The following is a 17,040-nucleotide window of genomic DNA, read 5'->3' as shown; positions in this document are numbered from 1 at the left end:
ATATTTTGAAATATCATTTCAAACTGCTAAAATAGATGGACAAAGGATCAGAGACACTTATATTGATTCGAGTATTGAAACCACAGATTCCATAGCCATTTGTACAACATTAACCAGATTTTGAAGTTTCAACACATACAGGATTAACATAAGAATCCTGGCCTAGTTCCAACTATGAACATCGCGCGACATCGTCACCTATACCGACCGATACATTTTTCTATCGATGCTCCAGAGAGAAGTGCTCAGTGAACAGAGAACAGAATTTCCTGTCAAAAGAAACCATATATCACACTGAAGATCATTCCATGCATTCATGATCTCAATCATGCAACATACACCAAGGAGAGAACCATTTCTAAATTATATAGATGCAAAAAAATGTCGACATAAAAAATTAAGAGTTAGTCTGTAAATAATTATTTTAGTAGATTTTAAAGAAGAAAAAAAACTCATAATTATATTGACGTGAAAAAGACAAATTCAAACATGGCACATGATTTTCCTCTAATTGAGGTATACATCAAGGGTTAACTCCAATGGTGTATTGATTCAAAGCAATAGCTATTCTATTCTCTATGAATCATCATATAATAAATATTTCAACATTTGATTACAAGAATGAACTCGAAATAGAAATTCTAATGGAAATTTTATTCTTCAATTGTCCTTATAGCTACTCTTTTCTCTATTCCAAGGAAAACCAAACCTCAATTCCTACTCTATTCAAATATCAAGAATACTGTTTTGAATGGACCATGTGCATCAGGGGCCTAAGCAAGCGAGGAACAGGTCGAACAAGCTCTCTTACTTGGTGTGATATTTCATCAATTGTGGAGGATTATTCCTTGTCTGTTTCTTATAGCATTCTTGGCAACCAAAACAGTTATGAAAATGAAACCGTTTATTTCAATCCATGAATTAAACTAAAGAACACATTCTTGCTCACCCTCACTCAATTTCATTTCCTAAGAATAAAAATTCTGTTCCTATCAATTCCATTCCCTAGAAATAACTATTATATTCCCCATCAATTCCATTCCATGAACCAAACATAGCAACAAGTCGTTTTCTTTTAGTCTGTATTAGATGGCTTCATCAATCATATTGAGGATGATCTATGTTATCAGTGACACATACATAATTTTCCTATAATGAAGGATTAGCTCTGTCTCTCTTTTAATATCAATATTAGATGTATTCACCAATTGTGGTGAAAAAGTTTAAAAAAAAAAAAAAAAACTATGATCTTCATTGTGCCGAAAAGGGAAGCCAACTACAATCCTCGAATGATTTTATCTGGAGATGGCAGATCTTGCATGTGATGCAATCTGTGGCAGCCTCAGGGATCAGAAACTGATTATAACTTGGAGAAGATGTCATTGGAGAACGAAAGATCAAGGCCTCACAGGGAAGGACCGAGATGCCACCTGAGCTCATAGTACCTCGATTCTCACCTGTTATTAACTCGTCATAGAAGTAACTAGCGGAAAAAACCAATTTCTCTTTTTTTTCTATGCAGAGTTTCACAATTGTATTGGAAACAACCCCTTCCTCGAGACCCTGCATTGGTGGGAGCTTCATGTACCATGCTACTCTTTATTTATTTATTATTTTTTTTTTTTTTGCAGAGTTTCACAATTGTATGTCCACATTTGCAAATTTAGAATTACCATATCTTAGGTTTGGAATCATTGCAACTCTTCTCAAGTCCTATAACAATGAACAGTATGTTCTCCCAACCTTTTGGTAATGGTTGATATCAATTCATCAATTTTTGTTCTATATCTTCCTTTTTTAAAATGAAACCAAAAATATGCCATTTTAATTTAAATTATAGCCTTTCTTTATCCTTAACAATTTCTTATCCTAGGACTTAATCACTACAACTATAAATAGCAATTAAATTATAAAATAATATCAAATAAATCCAACAATTAAAATGTAAATTAACTATATGCTTTCCTAAAATCTTATATAATCACTTTAAAATTATTAGCTTTAAGGAATAATTCAAATTTTCTTATCACAATTGACAACATGATCAATTTGATAGTTCATGATATTATAATTAATTAATTAAAATTTTTAAAACTATATCGATCAAATAAGAAGATATAGAAAATATACATATATAAATAAATAATGTTGTATATATTGAAGTCTGCAGATCTTAAAGGATAGACATAACATGCTTGTAGGTAAAATCAAATTGTAAGGACTACATAAAACATTCATAGTAATCTGTAATTATATTTGTTATCAAGATCAGCAAGGAGAAGTGACTGAATAGCATACCAGAATAAGGAAAAGCAGATTAATTTGAAACCCTGTGCAGGGGTGACCATCTGCTACTCTCTTTTATCCTCCTCACGGTCAACTGCCAACCCAAATACATGATCATTGTTCTTCCTTTCCTTTCTCTCCAGTTTGCTCATAGTATCGCCAATCCCTCTTGCGCCACTTCCAGCAAGAGGACCCTCATCATCAAAGTCATCATTTGTATCCTCTGAATATGCATATCTGCAAGTAACATAACTAAGTAAACATCTAGCAAAGTCTACAGCCTGTTTATTCCTTTAATTGAATAAAGTTATTATCATAAATGGAAGATTTTCCTGAAAAACAGTAACAACGCTAATGAAACCAAACTCCGTGCAGGATTGAAGAATTCTAACATTAAAAAACAAGATTTGCAGATAAGAGCAATGGATGTTTCTCAATCAAACAAGTCCAATAGGACACATTTTTATTCGAAGAGGAATAAACATTCTGTAAGCAGACTTTAACAAGCCAAAAGCCCACACCATTGCCAGATATATGATAGGAGTCAATGTAGCAATTTCAAGTTTATTCTATTGCAGTATTATTCTGCAAATAAATTCAACAAATACCACCATAAAATTCAATATCAGAACAAGTACTCTCAATTTTTCAACTCTGAGGTTAAGAAACGTGCCAATTGAAAGAAAGAAAAAATTCATGATAAGTTGATATACAATCAACCTTGAAACCAGAGGAAACAAGAGCAGAATGCAAAAGAAACTAAATGTGAAGGTATACTCATTAGCAAAATATATATTTTCATTTATATTGGATTTTCAAAGTAGTAACATCCAAAAAAAGGAAATCGAATTAGAAAGAGAGAAGAAACATGATATTCAATGTATGATAAAATGCACCTGGGCTTCTGTTCCAATCAAGACTAACTTATTCAGCATAATTTTATATAACATAAAAGTAAAACAATCAATAAAAAATCAGTGAAAAAGAAAATCAGCTTCAAGAACTTGTTGTGTGACAAAAGTACAGAACCAACCAAGAGAGTACCTAGTTGGATTTTGAGATGGAGCCCACAGGATGCAGATAACTATGAGCAGTAAATAAGAGAGGACACTCCAAAATGCAGAGATAATCCAAGCCCTTTGCCAAAGTTCACTCAATGGATCGGTTGCGTTGAAATAAAGCTGTATTCAAATAAGGTTCTATATTTCAAATTAACTAGAAAATTACAAAAGGGATGGATTGCTTTTATAGAGAATAAGGACAGGTGCAGAAAATCAGCAATTTGCCACTCAAAATGGCATGCAACAAATCAAGGAAGTCATTTTCCTATTGCATGTAGCATATGTAACTATTCTAGATGTTAGAAACTTCAAAGGATCAGTACAATACTACAAAGTGAAACACAGTTCCTTTATTCACAAAAAAGGATTTGTTTAAAGTTAGGTTTTGGCTTGAGTCTAACTTCCTTTTTCGATTATTAATGTTTTCAAATCAGCGAGGGGAGTTAGATATGTGAAAAGGAACCTTAATCTGACGAAGCATAACATGCATGTGCGAGATGATCATTTAGCGGGAAAGAAAGAAAAGAATGAAAGACACAAATCCATGAAAGATATAAGTGCAATCCTCAGGTTTCTATAAACTGACAGAGAACTATTCAAGCTGTCTCAAGACTATTATCTCTCGATAACATTATCAATTTTGTGATGAGGTTCACTCATGATAAGCTGGGCCCTTTCAAGCATTTTTGTTAGCATATATCCAAGTCAAGGAAAAATCCTCAACCAAGAAGATCACAATGGCAGAAAGGGAAATAAGGTTCAAACTTAGTTCAGCTTTGAAACTAATCATTGCCTTAAGATCTTTTGCATTCAATAATATTGTTGATATCTGAAAAAAAAAATCTTGAATTACTTATAATATTTTACTCAATTTTCTATTGGTTGGAAAAACATACCTCATATCCAATCCAGACAACTGATAGAAGAACAGTAAGAGCAAGACTATTAGTAAACTTGCGATATAGTTCCAGCTTTGCTGTGTTTCTCCTGAGCTGAAGCAACATACCAGTACCAAAATAAGCTCAATGGTTACAGGTAATAGCTAAAACACTAAACCAATGCTGTAGCATAATATGCATGTTCTATCAACTTGGATATCCAATGAGACTGTTAGTTATATTGAATGCTAGAACAAAAGCAAATACCATATGACCTGGTTCAGTAGTTTCGCAAGAATCCATCATGTCTTAATTCTTTTTAGTGTAGGAGTGTGATTTTAGAATTTGCATTGCAAATGAATATTGACATTTGTGTCATAGGTTGCTCATGTAACAAATGATTAACAAGCACTTGAGGTGGTGTGGTGACCCACATCATTTGACATTTGCCTATAAGTTCAATATAAAATATAATCAAACTGTGAAAATATAGCATAAAACAGCAAACAAATCTTAAGAAAGTCTCATAGTCATGACCCATCAACAACCATGTAATGATATTTTTGTGATTCGCTTCTATCTAAATGCCAAATTTATAGAGCAAAGGAAGTTAAAACTTTATAGCATTTGAAATTTCATTTGTTATTTGCACCTACTTCCTCTTGACTTTATTTGTTACCAAACTTGAGGATTTTCTCCTCGTTATTACGTGAGAAACAGCAGTTTAATTTGTTACAAATGCAGATTTTCCAGTTAATTAAACTCTGCACCAAAGTTTCTAGTACATTAATCAACTCTAAATCTACAGTAAGAGAGATTCTAGTATATTAATCAAGTCTACCTTCCAATATGAAAAGAGCTATTTCCAGATCTTGTGCACCGTCCAAGTTTTCCACTTGGTTTCTTCACTAAACCTTCAACCAAAGAATCCAATGGAAATATAGAGCACCACTTCTACGATAAACATATCAAATGCGAAGATAATCCTACAGGTTGGTATATAATTTGGTATGGGCAATAATACACCAACAGAAATAACTACTAGCATTTTCAAAATAAGAAAAAAAAAGAAATACATCCTAGCATGCATAACATGATGTACTAGTCCTGCCAACTGCCAATGCTGTACTGGCATACAGCATCATGCAACAAAATAACAATCCTTGTCAAAGGTTACACAGATGCAGAAGATGTAGAAGTCATGACAAAGAGATGCATAAGGAAACAATCAAGTCAAACAAGGATGTGGCATGATACCATATATAGTTACCTGAAGCTTTTCTAGAGTTTTTGATAAGGACGAAAATATCCAGACAATGAAGGTCGCATCTAAAAGAGCAACAGGTAGCACCAGAAACAGTCTTGCTTTTCCAGCAAAGTCGTTGATGTTTCCCAAATGCTCAACGAGTTCCAGGGCTTCTGAGGCAATGAAATATACAACCCCGAGGAGAGTAACTTTTGTTGTTATGCCACCCAATGTTGGCCGGACAACACCATATCCCATTGAAACAACAAGAAGGAGAAGTCGAGAAACAGTCTTTTTGATGGCCGTGAAAGTGACTGCCCAAATGGTTATACCCATGGGTCTAGTTCCGGTAGAATTCAAGTTTCCATACTCATAATACCAAAAAGCCATTTCACACATGCCTAAAGCAATAACAGCTGTGATATGATAGTGAAGTTGCAGAGTATGCTTCCAGTGCCGCACAAATTGGAGAAACCATAAGAGACCGAGCAAAAGATATGCCAATGACATGAATCCATAGAATGTCATTAAAGGTGCCATTTTCCCAGGAAGATAACCATGTGGATTCCTCCAAACAGTTCTACCTTTAATTACAGTACCACGAAGTTGGGGATCACAAAACATGAAATAAAGGTAGTACATTCCAGTTTTTTTAATTGGAACAGCTTCAGTCTTCATGGATGCCTCTTCACCAGTGCCATCAAAAAAGGTCTGTATGCGTATTGGTTTATCTGAGTCATCCTCACTTGGGCGAATGATAACTTCTCCTACTTTGCAAAGATTCTGATCGTGAAACTCACGTGTGCAGCATATATCATCAGTGTTTAAGTATCGACCACCAATCTTATCCCTCTGTTGAATTTCAACTATTATAGCTTCAACTAATCCAGTATTTTGTTGCATATCACCGTGCTTGGATGCCGACTCCTTTGTCCGTCTGAATGTGATAGGATCAAACCTGGAGAAGAATATACACACAGTTGATGTAGTGGTTAATGTTTGGGGGAAACAAAAGTCATTTAGCCAAAAGGATTTTCATAAATCTCTGAAGAATACATAAATCTAATGTTCCTAGCCATAACAACTTCACAATATTGCTCTCCTTTCTTGTTTGTGTATACTTTGTCTTATCTTTGAAATGCTCCAGGTCATTTCAATGTAGATGTTTGGAAAATGCATATGGTATTGTACAGAAAAAGCTAAACATAAAAAGCCTGAATAAGCCAAACGGGAAGATCAAGCTTCAAGCTACATAAAAAAGATCGGCATTCACAATTTGTCAGAAAGTCAAACATTTCATAAAACAAAGCAAAGAGTTCTTTTAAATAATAAATAAATGTGTATACTTGTTCTTCAATGCTATATTCTTGCAGAGGAGCACACAAAACACTTTCAAGTGAAAACATAGCCTTTTCCCAGCATTGTGCACACTAGTTTCTCTCAAGCAGATAAGTGAAACCATGAAACTAATAATCTCAAAAGTCACTGAAGCACACAGAGTGATTATGTTAGTTCCACAGAACCCGGTGGGGCTTCAAGAAGGATCGCTCACCCAACTTTCGATTGAAGGTTTAATATGTTAGTTCCTCAGAACCATGTGGGACTTCAAGAAGGATCGCCAACCCAACTTTCGATTGAAGGTTTAATATGTTAGTTCCTCAGAACCCGGTGGGACTTGATCGCTAACCCAACTTTCGATTGAAGGCCTACAACTGTTTATCCTCGTAACAAGAAAGACTACCCGTCTATTCAAACACTAGTGCCCTAAATTTAAACAACAAACCAACCAAAAAAAATCCTTTTTTTATTTTAATGCAAATGGTCGAAGTTAAGAGTGCAGACGGAAAAACCGCACACTACTCAGATCGAAGGAGAGATCGGAGGAGGTAGAGGAGGGGGAAGCTCACTGGATGAAGGAATTGCCTTCGGACGCCGTCGCGGTGAGGTTGAGCACCGCGGAGGCGTAGAGGCCCTCGCTGCCGCCATGGAAGAAGAAGGAGTTGGACCGAGGAGTGAAAGAGCCATTCTGGTACTCGTGGATCGAAGCTGCGGTGCGATCGCAGAGGAGGAGAAGCCCCAGAAGAAGGGCATGGCCGCTACGCAGAAGCATTCCCTTCGCCCTTCGTCCCTTCGCCCTTCGTCCCTTCGCCCTCAGCCTTCGGGTGTATCGATCCGATGAGAGACCAAGCTGGAGAGCAGTAGGAAATTATAAAAGAAGGCTGAGGTGTAAACGGGCCTGGCCCATCACCGTATGGGCCGCCCGTCGCCTTATTATTGTAGATTTCTTAATAAATCTGTCATTTAAAAAAAAAAAATCAAAACACTACTTTATATATTTTTTATACTGAAAATAATTATTTGCAGTAATTTTCCTCCAAATGGGGAACGTAATCAAAGGATGATGGACATCTGGATTGGCCAACCATCCGTGGACCGGGCCAACCATCCCCAGAGATAATTTTATTTTAGTATTATTGTAACCATTGCAATAATAATAATAATTATTATTATTATTATTAATTTAATAAACAGATTTTTAATTACTGGCTAGCTTTGATAGTCATAATACGACCTAAAACAATGAGTCGATTAACCGCAATATGACCATTCTATTAGAAGATAGTCCAATTCACTCGAGTAATCATAATTCGTACTATTTTCCTTATATTTTTAAATTTAAAAAATATGTATGTTTTAATCGAAAATATCGAATGATATTCTATTGCACGGTATGGTATTAGACAACAACTATAATTAATTATAGTCACTATAATTTAGAATAATATTATACTAACATATTTTTTATTAACTTAATTAAAATTATTTAAACTTTAAAAAACTACTTAAAGTAATTTCAATTAAATTTAAATAATTTGTAATTGCTTTGATTAAGTAGAACTAATTTATTTTAATAATTTGTAATTACTCGTAGTAAGTTTTAAGTTGTATCAATGGTGATGATATAATAATAATTTATTTTCCTCACAAACAGATCGGTTGAAAAATCTTCAATCTAAGATAGATTGCGAGTTAGACGAGTCAATCTACAACTCTCAAAAAATATAAAAATAATTAAATTTAGATTACAATGTAAATAGATTAAGTTGAAATTTTTAAATTTGTATTACGGTTTAGATGATAAATTTATTAATTTATTGAATTTTGTACTTTAATTTTAATTTTTTAAAAAAATAAATTTTTTTAATCTACGAGTTATGAACCTAGATAAGTCAGTTCATCTAAATCCATTTTAAAATAGATTGATAAAATTTTAATTCAATCCGACAGAAGACTTTATTCCTCAATTCAACTTCTACAAAGACAAAACAATATGAAAGAGTTTTGAGGGCGTTTTTTATGAGATCAATTTGAGGAGAATTAACTCTAATTGCCAATTTTGAGATCAATTCTGTTCAAATTCAACCTTTATTTTGGTGGTTTACTCCATTAATCTTTAATTTAAAAATAGATTTTTATATAAAATTTAGTTTTCTAGCTTTTGAGATGCAAAATTATTAATTAAAATTTTATATTCAAATTTTGTTAATAAATTTGTTTCAATTGATAAAATTGTTAAATTATTTAATCTTTCTTCTAAACACACATTATTGATCTGTTAACTCTTGAGAGAATGAAGATATAAAATAAAATGAGATATAAAAAAAATTAACATATAAATAAAATTTTATATTTTTATAATAATATAATGATTATAATTAATATAAAATTAATTAGTCTTATCATTATTTTTAGAATGATACATCAAATATCAATTCAGTCATACATTAATTCTCATGCATGCAACAACTTCTCATGCATACAGGCATGAGCAATACATCAAATGCACGAAGCGATATCAAATTCTCATGCATAGCCATGCAGACGTGATGTGGCCCAGCAGAAATCGAAACACCGCGGTCTCGCGAAACGAATACGTTGTTCAATTGGTTAATGAACCTTTCATCCTTTTCAAACAAAGAGAACATAAATATTTTATTTTCTCTCTTTTCTTCCCTTCCCTTTCCTTCCACTTTCATTAATGAACTTTCTCTTACCCGTTAATATAACTTAAAACCAACTTTATCAAAAATAATTTCTAGTGTCCTCTTAACTTTTATTTTTGAGTGTGCAGATTCTATAAGCATTAATTAAAGCTTATCTAAAACTTGCAAATCATAAGTCCAACAAACTAATCATCAAAAAATGCATGAACTGAGCTTAATTCTAAACAATGGCAGAACTGTATGATTCAAATCCAACACTCAAGTAATAAAAGGGTAAAAAACATTTCGTATCGATTACAAGTTAGCAACACTAAAATTTCATTTCGATGCAGTTAGCAATACTGGAGGATACTTCAACAAGGGACTCATTGGAAGCTAATACATCCTCGAATTGATCTCTGCTGGTGCGACTCTTCAGCTTTCTCAATCCCATCTGCTTTAACTCCTCCTCCATCTCCTTCTGCTTCGAGAGAAACCCTCGAAATGTCTTCTCGGGCATGATCATTCGCAATTTAATTAGCTCTACTGCATCTGTAGATCCATGATTAAGCGACTGATCGTCGTCCCTTGCTGTTTCCTTGGTGCTCTGTATATGAGCAGCACCTACATGGATATCAAATTCGTTATCACTGTGATGGCACTTCTTCAGAAACTGAGTGAATATCATAGTCGACGATTGATCTTTCAGATTGAAGTCGAGGTTAAAGATCACAACGTCCTCTTTGTCTTTCCGAGAAACAATTCTATCAATTTCGTTTTCTGTTGCTAATCCCTGTCAATCAAAGCATGCAAATTATATATGTCAGTACTGTGCATAAAAGATCCATCTATCTATCTATTTATATATCTTCTCTTACGTTTGGGGTTGTGCTAGAATTCAGCATGAGCCAAGCGAAGACGGATCGAAAAGCAGTTCCGAAAAGCTTCGTCAATGCATCTGGAGGATCTACCGGCGGATTGAGGCGGAGAAGTAACGACGCGTGCTGGACCTTGGGAGCTTCAATGCGCAGGTCAGTGGCGACGTTGACGGTGAGCGACTCGAGCTTTGGGCAGCAGACGTCGATGGTGCGGATGTAGGGGGCGTTGTGTAACAGGACTAGATGCTTAATGGAGGTGGAGCGGATGGTTAGGTTGCTCACGTAGAGTTCGGTGCAAAATATGAAATGCAGAGTCTCGAGGAAAGGGCAGGAGGAGGCGAGGAAGGAGTTAAGGAAATTAAAGCCTCCGTACATGCCGAGGATGCAGTGATCCATTTTGAGGGAGGTGAGAAAGGTGGTGAAGGCGATGGTGGCCGAAGGAGGCGGTTGCCGAAGCCTCCCACCACGATTCTGCGCAAAGAGAGACTCCTCAGCGACTTGATGCCGAAGAAGCTGCAGATTTCCCTGAGATTAAACCATCTCTTGCATCTGGATGAGGTTCGAGGATGAGGTCTTCCACGCCCACCTCGACGAGTTCGCCGACGACCAGCTGCCCGAGGGGTTTAGGTAATTCGGTGACGCCGTGGAAGACGATGTGGCATTGGCGGATCAGGGCGCGGGGGAAGGTGAACTGCTGGCTGATGTCGACGCCGCCGGAAGGGTGCTCGACGTCGAGGCGGAAGGCGTCGAGTCGGGGGATGGAGGGGAGGAGACGGCGGAAGCAGGAGCAGACGGCGGAGAGGGCGACGCGCTGCTTGATGGGGAGGAAGGAGAGGATGGAGATGAGGAGGTCGTCCTGGAGGGAAGTGAGAAGGTCCTCCGCCGGTGCGCTTACCTGCTCACGCTGGCGGCTGCATTGGCTCTCCATCAAGCCTATCGAACTGTCTTTCTTGCACGGCGGCGGTAACTATTTAAAAGCGCGACGGTGGTTTTAATAACGTTACCGAAAAAATATCAGATAAATATAAATTTAACTTTTATTTTATTTTATATAAAATTATTATTGTTATTGTTATTGTTATGGTAGATTATTATATAAATACGGTAGCAGTGATCGTTTTAATTAAGAAAAAAATCTTACGAGAAGATATGTTTATTAGATTTAGTTTATTATTTTATTTATTTACATCTATATATGACAAAGTCAATTCTTAGCAATTATAGTAAAAAATCAGTTACTAATTTTTTTTTGGTTTTAAATTATCAATCTGATCAATTCAATAAAAATGAAAAATATTTATGACAATATTTATTTAAGAAAGTTAGTAGGATAAAGATAAAATATTAAGATAGAATTAAAAATTTATGATAAAAAATAATCAAAAATAAATTAATCGGGTTATTCAAGTTTGGGTTCGAGTTTGGATTTATAATTTTCAAGTTGAGTTCAGATTCAACCGTTCAAGTCGAATTTGGATTGAGATTTTTTATAATATTCTTATTTTGATCCAAATTGAATTCATAAATAATTCTTTAGAATTATTTTAATATATTCCTTAGAATTAAAATAATCCTTTAGAATTATTTTAATATATTCTAAAAAATTAGATAAAGTATTTTGTTTTTGTTGTAAATTATTTAATCAAAAATTAATTACAATTCAATTAGCAAACGAAGGATGCCGTGATTGGAAAAATCTTAGTGTCAAGCTTAAAAGTCATGAAATAAGTAGTGAACATATTATAAATATAAATATTTGATTTGATATTATTAAAATGAGATTACTTAAAAATAAAATTATTGATCAAAATTTACAAGAAAAAATAAATAAGGAAAAAGAACATTAGAAGCATGTATTAATAAGAATTATTGCTATTACATTAGATCAGTATAAAGATATGAACATTGCTATTGCATTAGATCAGTTAAAATGTTTTGTTTTTTTTCAATAATTATAGAAAAAATAGATGTATATCTACTTTAATTTCTGTAAAAGAGATTGCAAATGAAATGAATAAAAAATCAAAATTTCGTAAAAAATGTGTAATTATAAGAAATAAACAATTTGATGAAAATACAAGTAATGAGATGAAACTTTCATCATAAGAATATTTTAAAATTAATTATTTTAATTATATTATTGATCATGTTTTTCTTCATTTCAAAATAGATTTGAACAATTAAAAATATATGAAGATAATTTTAATTTTTTATATGATGTAGAAAACTTAAAATTACTTGATGATAATTTTTTTAAATAAAATGTTTAAATCTTGAAAAAATTTTAACACATAATATATTATCTGATATTGATAGTTTAGATTTATTTTTAGAATTAAAAGTTTTAAAAGAACTAATAAATTCAAAATTAAAAATCACAATTGAAGCATTGAACTTTATAAAAAAATTAGATTCTTTTCTTAATGCATAGATAACTTATAGAATATTATTAACTATACCTATTAGTGTAGCTTGGCAGAAAAAAAGTTTTCCAAAATTAAAATTATTAAAGTTTTATTTACGTTCAACAATGTCTCAAAAAAAGATTAAATAATCTAACAATTTTATCAATTGAAAAAATATTAACAAAACTTGAATATAAAAATTTAATCAATAATTTTGCATATCAAAAAACTAAATTTTATATAAAAATATATTTTTAAATTAATAGCTAGAAAACTAAATTTTATATAAAAATCTATTTTTAAATTAATATTTTATTTTTAAAAAAATTAAACCCACCGTTGTCGATCCCAAGTTCGAATGAAACAGGATGAGAAAAAAATTTATATTATAAAAAATGTATTAAAAGTATAAAAAATTTTAGCTTAGAGCCTCATGAAACCGACATACCTTGTTAAAATGAATATTTTTTTCTCTAGATGTGGGTATTTCATATGAGACCGCCTAACCTAATATCTTTTACTCTAGTACACTTCATAACTTGTGTAATTAATCCTTTATAACTATTAGAAAAAACGGTGACATGAGTAAAATCTCGTAAATGAATTAAAAATATTCATAAATAAATTTAATATTCAGTCCAATATGTATAAGATAAAATTATATGAATAAATTTGAATAATTTATTAAATTAAATGAATAAAATATAAAGAAAGATTATAAATTATTGATGAATAATTCATACAACCTCGAATTTAAAATTTAATAATATTTAAACAAATTAATTAAATTTAGTTAAATTTGAATTAATCTCAAATTCAAAAAATAAAATAAAATTTAAATAATTATTTCTGATCTTTATTAACTTATTAAACAATCTTGAATTAATAATACAAAGTCAAATTTAACCAAATCAAAAACCTATAATTGCAACTCAAAAACTTTCAATCTTAACTAAATTTTTTTTCAAATTGGATGAGATTGGATTGGTAAATCGCGCGGGTCTATTTTTAACACTCCTAACCTAACATAAGAGTTATCGAATTTGTACGATGGGATGGAGACTAAGGCCATGTTTGGTTAGAGGACATATTATGTCGATAGGTCTTCTAAAGATAGACATATATACTAATATTGCTCGTGCGATTATTAACGACGATCAGATGTAACCTACGATTATCACTTTTAGCTAGTAATGATCATACGATATATCGACAGATCTACATTAATGGAGGTTGCTATATATATATAATTTGTGGCCAATAATTTATGATTAATAGCTTAAACGATGATTAAGCAGTCTTATCAAAAATAATTTCTAGTTGTTTATTTTTAGGTGTGCAGATTATATAAGCATTAATTAAAGGTTATATATGTCCAACAAACTTTCCGGTAGCTACTACGGGAGTACGCAAACTGATACTGATCGTTGAGGTTAGTGTTCAACACTATCTCCGTAAACGATATTGCTCCGCTACGGTACTAACGGATAGCAGCAATTCGTTCCCAAGATACAACGACGAACGTCTCAGAATAGTAGCACTCCAAATTTCGAGACCGACGAACTTTCTCGTAAGTTTTTTGTACTTCAAATGCACTAGATGGGATGAATGCACAAGGAAGAGTTGAATCGATGAATTCGATGATATTTCCAGTATCTGGAGTGATCTATTTATACCAAACGAAGAGGTTGCCCTTTGGAAGAGAGGATGTGTTCTTTAGGCTAGATCGATCTGGATCGTCCAATCTGAAAGGTTGTAACCCTTCACATAGCCTACTTTAATCTCATCCATTAAATCTGAAGGGTTGTGACCCTCAGATCTCACATATTGTCATCAACCATCGGATCTGGATCTAATGATCCATTCGATCTGACACTTCATATCAAGTCTCATCCCAAGCGGTTAGATCGTGACTCTTCGCGATCCAACGCTCCAGATCGCATCACAAGCGATCCATCACACCTCTTTGATCAACGGTTGCCATCGATTCGCCCAATCAACAGTTCAGTCATCTCTTCTTGCCCACGTGGATGCCACATAGGTATTGCCACGTCAGATACAAGCCTGACACGTCACCCGAGTGCCACGTAGGCACTGCAATGTCATCTGGAACATAAATTTAAGCTCCTCACGACGACGCATACGTACGAAGTGCAAAGTGCACCTACAAATCGCCCATTGCGCACGTGCGCGCGTGGCGGGCTCACAGGTGCAAGCACCTGCTCACCCCTGAGAAGAGAGCACCTGGTCTTTTTGTGTTAACTCCATTAACACAGCATCATTAATAAGGAAAGAAAATATATCGAAAATTTTCGATGTGGAACTATTCTCCATGTATTTCCTAATATATAACATTAATTAATAATTAATGTTATTCGGGCCAATCTTAAACAATTAATTTCTCATTCACCCTTAATCGGTTTTAAGCAAATTAATAGTCCAAATCTATCTACGCGAAACCTAGATTTCAATTTTGAAGTCAATTACGATTTTCATCAATTGATGACATTTCGATTTTTTCACAAAATCAGTATTGGTCCATTAAGGCCTCAATATCCAACACTAGTGTCCTCTTGGCGTTTATTTTTAGGTGTGCAGATTCTATAAGCATTAATTAAAGGTTATATATGTCTAACAAACTAATCATCAAAATGCATGAACTGAGCTTCTAAACAATGACAGTACTCATGTATGATTCAAATCCAACAGTACTTAAGTAATAAAAGGGTAAAAAACTAACACTTCGTATCAATTACAAGTTAGTTAATTAGCAACACTAAAATTTCATTTCGATGCAATTAGCAATACTGGAGGATACTTCAACTAGGGACTCATCGGAAGCTAATACATCATCGAATTGATCTCTGATGGTACGACTCTTTAGTTTTTTCAATCCCATCTGCTTTAATTCTTCCTCCATCTCCTTCTGATTCGAGAGAAACCCTCGAAATATCTTCTCGGGCATGATCATTCGTAATTTAATTAGCTCTACTACTGCATCTGTAGATCCATGATGAAGCAACTGATCATCGTCCCTTGCTGTTTCTTTGGTGGTCTGTATATGAGCAGCACCTACACGTATATCAAATTGGTCATGAATGTAACGGTAATTCTTTAGAAACTGACTGAATATCATAGTCAACGATTGATCTTTCATATTGAAGTTGAGGTTGAAGATCACGACGTGGTCTTTGTGTTCCGGAGAAACAATTCTATAAATTTCATTTTCTGTTGCTAATCCCTGTCGATCAAAGCAAATTATATATGTTAGTATACATAAAAGATCGATCGATCTATATATCTTCTCTTACGTTTGGGGTTGTGCTAGAATTCAGCATGAGCGAAACACCGACGGTTCGAAAAGCAGTTTTGAAAAGCTTCATCAATGCATCTGGAGGATCTACCGGCGGATAGAGGCGGAGAAGTAATGACGCGTGCTGGACCTTGGGAGCTTCGATGCGCAGGCAAGCGACGACGTCGACGGTGAGCGACTCAAGCTTTGGGCAGCGGACGTCGATGGTGTGGAAGTTGGGGGCGATGTGTAATAGGACTAGATGCTTGATAATCTTTGCCGGAGAGATTAATATTTTATTGAATTATAATACAATTCAATTTATCTGTAGAGATGACTTGAACTGATAATTTCAAGCTGCCAGCAGGGACTGGTGTTTTCTTGATCACCAATGCTAAGTCAATCGCATGATCGACTCACCGAGTGTCGAGTCGAGGCCTGCGTTCAACGCAGTTTCTTTAAAACAGATTCGTCCCCTCCGGTGATGCTTAGAGGTTTCGACGGACGTCTGTTTCCCAGGATACAACGACAAAACCGCGCTGTCCACCAAGCACAGACAAATCGCGACGAACTGAGGTGTACCTGAATGCTAACACGAGTGAGAGAGATGGGGAGGTGTGGTGGTGGCTTCTTGTTATATATATATATAATTTTTATATCTCCTTAGCTCAATATTTGGACTCTTATATAGAGTCTTTACATGTATGTTTACATGCCAATAACTGACATTCATACATACGTTTATGCATTTAGCAAGCATAACGTTCATGCATTTATGTATGAACGTTCATTTGAGCAAAAGAAAATATTTTCAAGTGGCAAAATGTTGGTTCATTCACTTTGATCAATTTTGCCCTGACCGGTCCGATATTTAATGCACACAGGTCGCGCTCACACACAAATTACCTAACAAATAGTGCAATCCGGACTCTGGATTTGCACCCTAAGCATTTGTTCATAACATTAATTCTTGTGACACAATATAAACCAACTACTATGCCTTAAAACTTT

At 34.1% G+C, this 17,040-nt stretch overlaps 2 protein-coding genes and 1 pseudogene across 2 annotated transcripts; all 3 read right to left on the bottom strand.

Moving 5' to 3' along the window:
• Positions 1-32: 32 nt before the first annotated feature.
• LOC141830988 (uncharacterized) lies at positions 33-7,634 on the bottom strand. The gene is made up of 6 exons (XM_074718438.1): positions 7,379-7,634; positions 5,496-6,429; positions 4,244-4,339; positions 3,331-3,467; positions 2,299-2,523; positions 33-269 (listed from the first exon to the last, which is right to left on the bottom strand). Exons 1-5 carry the CDS (start codon positions 7,579-7,581, stop codon positions 2,352-2,354), a joined length of 1,542 nt encoding a protein of 513 aa, XP_074574539.1. The 5' UTR covers positions 7,582-7,634; the 3' UTR covers positions 33-269; positions 2,299-2,351.
• Positions 7,635-9,785: 2,151 nt separating this feature from the next.
• On the bottom strand, positions 9,786-11,260 carry LOC141831268 (uncharacterized; annotated as a pseudogene).
• A 4,253-nt stretch (positions 11,261-15,513) lies between these two features.
• On the bottom strand, positions 15,514-16,120 carry LOC141830290 (uncharacterized). Its single transcript, XM_074717744.1, has 2 exons — positions 16,049-16,120; positions 15,514-15,978 (listed from the first exon to the last, which is right to left on the bottom strand). The coding sequence occupies exons 1-2, from the start codon at positions 16,118-16,120 to the stop codon at positions 15,514-15,516; spliced, it is 537 nt and encodes a 178-aa protein (XP_074573845.1).
• Positions 16,121-17,040: the final 920 nt, after the last annotated feature.

Source organism: Curcuma longa, chromosome 6, assembly GCF_044706935.1.
Source record: "Curcuma longa cultivar G26 ecotype Majalengka, Jawa Barat chromosome 6, ITB_CL_G26_1.1, whole genome shotgun sequence".
NCBI lineage: Eukaryota > Viridiplantae > Streptophyta > Magnoliopsida > Zingiberales > Zingiberaceae > Curcuma > Curcuma longa.
The sequence above is the reverse complement of the archived record's forward strand: the minus strand, read 5'-3'. Positions and strand labels throughout refer to the sequence as shown.